This window comes from Pinus tabuliformis, chromosome Q (genome assembly GCF_031772625.1).
Source record: "Pinus tabuliformis cultivar Carrire ecotype Pingquan chromosome Q, CPIR1, whole genome shotgun sequence".
Taxonomy (NCBI): domain Eukaryota; kingdom Viridiplantae; phylum Streptophyta; class Pinopsida; order Pinales; family Pinaceae; genus Pinus; species Pinus tabuliformis.
This window is the reverse complement of record NC_142296.1, coordinates 1,352,012,324-1,352,019,506: the sequence shown is the minus strand read 5'-3', so window position 1 is coordinate 1,352,019,506 and position 7,183 is coordinate 1,352,012,324. Positions and strand designations below refer to the sequence as shown.

Genomic DNA, 7,183 nt, shown 5'->3' with positions numbered 1-7,183 from the left:
GGGTGGTCTTCCTATTCCATAGCTTGGCTCTAAAACTTAGGAAGAATCTCAAATCCACTAACGATTGGAAGAAACCGTTGAATGTGGGGTTGTCTTTGGCATTTGGATGTGTTTGTGGAATTGAAATTATTTTCTTGTGGGTCACAAAACTTAAATTGATAATGGTTACTTGGTTTTTTAGACTTGTGCATATTTTTCTACTATAATTGTGTGGCTTGGAATTTCTAGAAGTTTTTGGGAAGGTGCCTATAATCATGGCACAAACCGCACTTAAATGGGTGGCTTTCATAGTCTGGATCTTAGTGAAATGTCCTTCCATCTAGATTAAGTGAGATGGCCTCTAGAGGCAATTTTTTCAATGCAATTTCCACATAGATACAAGTGCAATATTATTAAGACCCATTTGGCTCTGTTACTTTAATAAACTTCCCCACTTTTTCCCTTATAGATTTTAGGGTAAATCAAACCAAAAAAACCTAAGGGGAGATAAGGAAAGTGGACCCAAATTTTTGTCAGTGCAATTTTTTAGGTTTGCTTAAAACCTAAGGATTAATGAATAAGATATAGACGTCCTACATCGATTAAATATGAAACCAATCTTACAATGAGGTTCTTTGCCTTCTTCATAGTGGAAAAATAAAACATACTAGCCCTTGTCACATGCAAAGGAAGAAGGGTTCCCTTGCAATTCAAGCTCCCAAGTGTCGACAATACATTGATCTATCTAAAAAGGGTTGGATCACAAGTTGGTGAACATACCTTCCACTACATGTTCCATGATGATCTGTAATGTATGTTGTTGTTTAGAGTCTGAGATATCCAACGCAAAAATAATATCCACATTCCTCATAAACATGTTGAATAACATTCTTTAAGAATGAAGAATCTAATTAGGCTCTATTAACATACCCTGAGCCCTTACTAGCCATGGTGAAAAGAAGAATGGAGTGTTACCATATCCATGTTGAATAACATTCTTTAAGAATGAAGAATCTAATTAGGCTCTATTAACGTACCCGAGCCCTTAATAGCCATGGTGAAAAAAAGAGTGGAGTGTTACCATATCCATAATAATTATAGACAATAATAACTTGTGAAAACATTAGCCATAAAATGAAACCAGAACGTTCATAATAATGTTAAAAAAAAATGTTATAAAAACTATGAAACCATAATATCGAGTTTTTTTTTTTTTTTTTAACAAGAACGGTTATGGAATATATTATTGGATCTGTTTGAATACCAATTTTCTGATTACAATAGGCCTGATCCAGTTGGATTCGTCCTTCTGAGAAACTGTGAAGCTTGAATTCCACTTCCAGTTCCTTTTGGAATCATCTAGAGAGTTTATTTCTGCTATTTGCCCAAGTTTAAATATACAAACAAACCGTTTTAGAATCAAACAAAAGAACATAGCTGCTGAAAAGATTTAAGGGATTGGGACCCATGTTTCTTCCTCGTCACTTTTCATTGCCCCGGCCTTGAGTTGTGCTGCTTTGTTGGCTTCAAGATCTACTTCTTTGTTGTTGTCTCTCAGCACGTGAAAGTATCTCAGATTTTGGAACAGCTTCGCCATGCTTCTGATTCTTTGGATCAACCTTGCTAATCTTAGATCCCGCGGACTAGAATTGGTCACCATGGTTTTTATGATCACTTCAGAGTCCCCAAAAATTATTGCCTCCTTGATTCCCAGCTTCAAGAGCAGGTTAAGTCCTTGGTAGAGGGCTAATGCCTCAGCTTGGATACTGGAATTGATTCCCAGACCCCAGGCAAACTGAAGGATTGATACTCCATCGATGTTTTTAATAACTCCTCCTGCTCCAGCATTGCCCGGATTTCCTTTTGATGCCCCGTCAAAGAATAGGGAGTGTACCTTTTGTTTGGGGACCCAGTTTTGAAACTCCTCGCTATTTTTTCCCCTGATTTTCCATTCCTCAGGAAGGTCCATGCTTCTGATTTTTTGGCGGAATTGCAGGTCCAGGGAGGACCCCCAATCTATGTCTATCTGGCTGAGGTTCGAGTCGTCTTTTTGTTCTCCCAAGCATTCTTTTAATTGGCTCTTTACCTTGGCCGCAACTTTCTTGGCATTGTGCTGAATACTTCTAAAGATTCTACCATTTCGCTCTAACCAAATTTTCCAGCAGCAGATTTTGAGAAGTGATGACCAGGCCGCTTTGATCAATTTGTTTTTAGGAGAGGGTCCGGGATAGCTATTTTTCCAAGTGGCGAATAGGCCTGTTATAGAGGTAGGGATCTCGAATCTTGGATTCCAATCGTCCATCAATTCTCTCCATACCTGAATGGAGAATTTGCAGTTGAGGACAAGGTGCGTGGCGCTCTCCTCTGATTCTTGGCACAAGGAACATCTGGAAGGTCCATAGTAACCGCGCCTCTGGAGTTTGTCCTCTGTTAATATTTTTCTGTGGCATAAAATCCAGCAGAAGAAATCAATTTTGGGCAGCGATGTGATTCCCCAGATGGCCTTCCACGGGGCCGGATCGGGTGGCACGTTGGGGATTGAGTCTAGATGCGCATAGGCCTGGGCGACAGAGTAACCAGCAGACCGATCACCCCAGCCTCGCCTGTCTTTCTTGCGGCAGTGCAAGGGAGAAATACCGTTCAACAGGTCGCAGAGATGGTTGGCTTCTTGCTGGAGGTTTGACGGCATGTCCAACAGCTGCCAGCCCGCCCATTGCGAACCATTCCATGCTGTAATGTCCAAAATTTTGTTTTTCCCTGTAGCCATCATCCAATTTTTTAATGCAGTCACGTTTGGACAGTGTTCAATTGGGTCTCTGTCCATGATTCGATTTGTCCATAAATTTATTTTTTTCCCATTCCTAGGAATCCAATAGGCTCTGGATCGCATTAGCGGGGCTGCTTTGGAACAGAGACTGATGAAAGGCGAGGTTCCTTGCGGAAGAGGCCCATCTAAGCATCTTGATCGCATGCCTTTGAAGTATTTTCTCCAAATTGCTAACTGTGCCCAGCCAGGATTGGGCGCTATTAGCCTCCAGAGAAGCTTGCCACTCATTGTTATATTCTGCAGATGTAGTTTTTTGATATTGAGCCCTCCTTCCATCAGAGGTTTGAGGATCGTCTCCCATTTTACCAACGGGAATCTCCTTTCATTGTTTTTGCCCCCTTTCCAAAAAAAATATCTGATATACTTATCCATTTTATGTAGAATACCATTGGGCGCAAGTAGCACTGAGAACTGATAAAGAGGGAGGCTGCTAAGAACAGCTTTTATGAGTATTGTCTTTCCTGCCATGTTTAACCAGTTAATCCCCCATGCCTGAAGCCTGTTTTTAAATTTCTCTACCTATGGCAGCCAATCCCTATTGTAGGGGCATTTGAGAAAAATAGGCAAACCTAGGTACTTAAATGAGGTCCAATCTGTGGTGGCGACAAATGCAAGACATCTGGTGATGGAAATAATCAGAGAAGGGGGGGTGTTCCAGCAGTAAGTGTGACACTTACCCTTGTTGAGGCTACTTCCAGACTCAATACAGTACTCGTCAAGTGCCTCTTTGAATTTTCTGGCTGAATGAATCGAAGCTGCTCCAAGAAGCAGAGTATCATCTGTGAAAAGGGCGTGGTTTATATTTTGGACTCCCCTTGCTATGGAGATCCTTGGGATCTCTTGCTCTTGCATTTTTTTGTTTAGATGAAAGCTGAGAACTGAAGCTTGAATAACGAACAACAGAGGAGACAGAGGGCAACCCTGTCTTAACCCTCTTGTAGCTTTGAAGAAACCTGCAGATCTACCATTAACTAAAGGAGCGATCCAAGGTTCCGATATACAGGCCCGGATCCAATTAATAAATCTTACTCCAAACCCAAATTTTTTCAAAACATTTAAGAGAAAACAATGGTTAACTCGGTCAAAGGCGTTTGCTAAATCCAATTTGATAGCCATACCTTGTTCTTTGCGCTTCTGACTTGACAGGATAGCCTCTTGGACTAGAATAAAGTTGTCCACCAAATATCTCCCTTGGATAAAGCCCCCTTGGTTCTCTGGAATGATTCTAGGAAGGATTTGCTTCAGCCTGTTAGCAATAATTTTTGTGATCAGCTTGTAGCCAATATTACAAAGGGATATGGGGCGAAACCTATTAAAAGCATTAGCTCCCTTTTCCTTGGGAATGAGGGCAAGGAATGAAGAGTTGGTGCCTCCTCCTAATTTCTGACAAGTCTGCGATTTTTGAACCATTTTGAACAGATCTTTCCCCACTATATGCCAGCAGGATTGGGGAAAAGAGGCGGAGAACCCATCTGGTCCTGGGGATTTATCAGGGTTCATAGCAGCCAGGGCACTTTTGACTTCTTCCATTGTGATATTTTTTTCTAGATGATGATTCTCCTCAGCAGAAACGAGGGTGGGAACCCCGTCCAGCAGATGCAAATTCTGATGTGTATTCTCCTCTACACTGTACAGACTTTTGAAATGATGATGGGCTGCTTGTTTAATATTTGCAAAATCTTTGTGAGTGATATCGCCTTCTTTAATTTCTGTTATGGAATTAAAGCATTTCCTGGATTCAGCTTGTTTGTGGAAAAAAGTGGTATTTCTGTCGCCTGCCTTTAGCCATAGGCAGCGTGATTTGATCCTCCACGCTTCCTCTTCAGCCAGGCATGATTTATGATATTGTTGTTGGAGTTGAGCCTCTTTGTCTAAGATGTCTCTGGTGATATATGCCTCTTCCGTGTGCAAGTAATGGGCTTCTAGCTGATTATGAGTATTTTTCCTTTCAGTTGCTGGATTGGCCAGAGATTTGGCCCAGCACTTTAGTTTTGACTTCAATCTTCTGATTTTTTCCTCCCATATATAGAATGGAGATCCACTGACAGGCAGGGACCAACTTTCTTTGACAATCTGCATGAAACTGGGTTCCTTGATCCATAAAGGACTGAACTTGAAGGGTATGGGGCCAAGGTCAGTGTGAGCTCTAAGAGTTAGCATAATAGGATTATGATCAGAGGTACTACAAGGAAGAATGTGCATGCTTGCATCTAAACCAAGCAAGAGAAACGAGCTATGAACAAAGAATCTATCCAGCCTAGCAGCGATATGCCCGGGGCCTAATCTTTTATTGGACCAAGTGAACTTACCTGAGACAGGCTTGATATCTATCAGATCCCAATCTAGGAGGAGATCCTCTGCCCATTCCCTTGCCGGGTCTCGCACAATGCAGCCTCCTCGCTTTTCTGAAGAATGCAGCGTGATGTTCAGGTCACCTGCTATGATGACATTATCCAGATTTCCCAGCTCTGCTTGCTGTCTTAATGAATCCCAGCAGACCTTTTTTTCTCCAGCGTTGACCGGTACATAGACATTGAAAAGACAAAAGATTTCTTTTGTGATTATGTGCTGCATCTTTAACATCACCCAGTGAATATTTGATACCTCTGACACCAGCGAAAACCTACTTTCATTCCAGAGAGTACCCAACCCTCCGGAGGCTCCTCGGGCTGAGACTGTTGTTGCGTTACTTTTTTTCCAAAGTTTTTTGCTTACCTGAAGGAAATCTGATTCCTCCATTTTAGTCTCCTGGAGGAGGAGTATGTCTGGAGCCTCTATTCTAATTAGATTTCGAATAGCTTCTTCTTTGATCTTGCTGCCCATACCCCTACAATTCCAGGAGATTATTTTCATTATTTACCTTTGCTCGGCTGGGCTCCCTTGGAGCCTTGGTGCTGGTTTCTTGCCATCTTCGGCTTTTTTGCTAGCAGCTTCTCCAGTGTTGGTTGGCTGCCCTGTAGTTTGTCCTTGTACGTTTCATGCTCTCTTTTTTCCCGATCCGTTTTACGCCCTCTTGTAGATCTCCTTACAGAGGATTGGGACTCTCCTATTTCTCCTTCCTCCTCCGAGTCTTCTGATTCTTGGTCCTCCTCCTCGGCTACATCAGGGGTTCCTTTTGAACTTTCTGGAACTCCCATGTCTTTAAAGATGTGAGATGGAGAGCCTTTGTCTGGGGACACTGACTTTTGGTTTGCAGCTGCATGTGGATCCTCTGGTTGGGAGCTGAGAAGTTCGAACCTGTTCTCTGGGGTAGACTTGGGCTGGCTTTGCTGGATCTGCTGAACTGGGTCTTGATGGATCCCTTTGCCGGTGGTTCCTCCCGGCTTCTGGGTCTTGGATGGCATTTTGGATCGTTTGACTTGGTTCCAGCCGGCCTCCTTCCCTTGAGCTGCTTCGTTCGCCGATGGGCAGTTCCTGGCGAAGTGCCCATAAACCTGGCATTTCCGACATTTGAAGGGCAACTGTTCGTAGTCTAGCTTCTGAACATGCATCCAGTTTCCTACTTTGATTTTGATTGCCTCCGGGAGCCCCTCCTCCAGATCCACCTCAACGCAGATCCTAGCACAGTCATATTGGTCCTTGTTTGCTCGGTCTATGAATTTCCCCAGGGCATTTCCGATGTGCATCAGAGAATCCCAATTCCAGCAGTGAACTGGGAGATTTGGGAGTCTAACCCAGACCGGAACAGCTTTGGGGACGTCCACTTCTGGATCAAAATCAGGAGTCCATTTATTCAGATATAGGCCCTGGGGGCCCATGAAGTAAGGACCGTTTCGGAAAATCAGATCTTTGTCTTCTTTGGTGTTAAATTCAAAGAGGAAGAATCCTCGCCCCAGGAAATAAGAGGTCACACTTTCTTTGATCAGCGGCGCCCAGTTTCTTTTGACCCAGCTCTCTGTGGATTTGGGGGATGGCCATAGACCAGTAAACTGGCCTATGAGAGCTCGCTCGGATAAGGACAAAGCAACCTGTATCAGAGTTTCCGGAGGAAGAGAGATCTCAGGGATTTCATCTATCCTCTTTACGAATTTCGCCGCTTCAACAGATTTCTTCTTAGGCAGCCCTTCCAGAAGACGGCTGAACGCCTCAGCTGAGGAGATCTTCGACGGAGGAGAGGGAGGAGCCTGGGGGGTGCCCACCACCTCCATGGAGAACAGGCTTGCAAGCTGCTCAGGGTAAACGAACACCCATGGCCAGGCAGATCGCAGGGAAGAGATCCGCCGGACAGACCCGCGACGGATCTGGAGAGATCAGGCCTCGCAGAGAATTGGAAGGCCGAGGGCCGAGGGAGCAAGCGGGAGGCAGAGCTTGGCCAGCGGGGATCTCGAATCGCGCTCCTCTACAATCAAACTTTTCAAAACCGATATAATATCGAGT

General features: G+C 43.9%; 1 protein-coding gene across 1 annotated transcript; it reads right to left on the bottom strand.

Annotated features, from left to right (window-relative positions):
- Positions 1–1,429: 1,429 nt before the first annotated feature.
- Positions 1,430–6,954, bottom strand: LOC149224920 (uncharacterized). The gene is made up of 5 exons (XM_089388311.1): positions 5,990–6,954; positions 5,522–5,633; positions 5,116–5,374; positions 3,484–5,016; positions 1,430–3,267 (listed from the first exon to the last, which is right to left on the bottom strand). Exons 1-5 carry the CDS (start codon positions 6,952–6,954, stop codon positions 1,430–1,432), a joined length of 4,707 nt encoding a protein of 1,568 aa, XP_089244437.1.
- Positions 6,955–7,183: the final 229 nt, after the last annotated feature.

Bases quoted from the DNA above. Each gene is read 5' to 3' on its own strand.
- LOC149224920 (XM_089388311.1), bottom strand. From the start codon at position 6,954: ATGGAGGTGGTGGGCACCCCCCAGGCTCCTCCCTCTCCTCCGTCGAAG. The intron at 5,634-5,989 runs GTCAGTGTCCCC...CTGGAATTGTAG, and splicing joins CATGCAGCTGCAAACCAAAA to GGGTATGGGCAGCAAGATCA. The intron at 5,375-5,521 runs GTAAGCAAAAAA...TTAAAGATGCAG, and splicing joins AGGAATCAGATTTCCTTCAG to CACATAATCACAAAAGAAAT.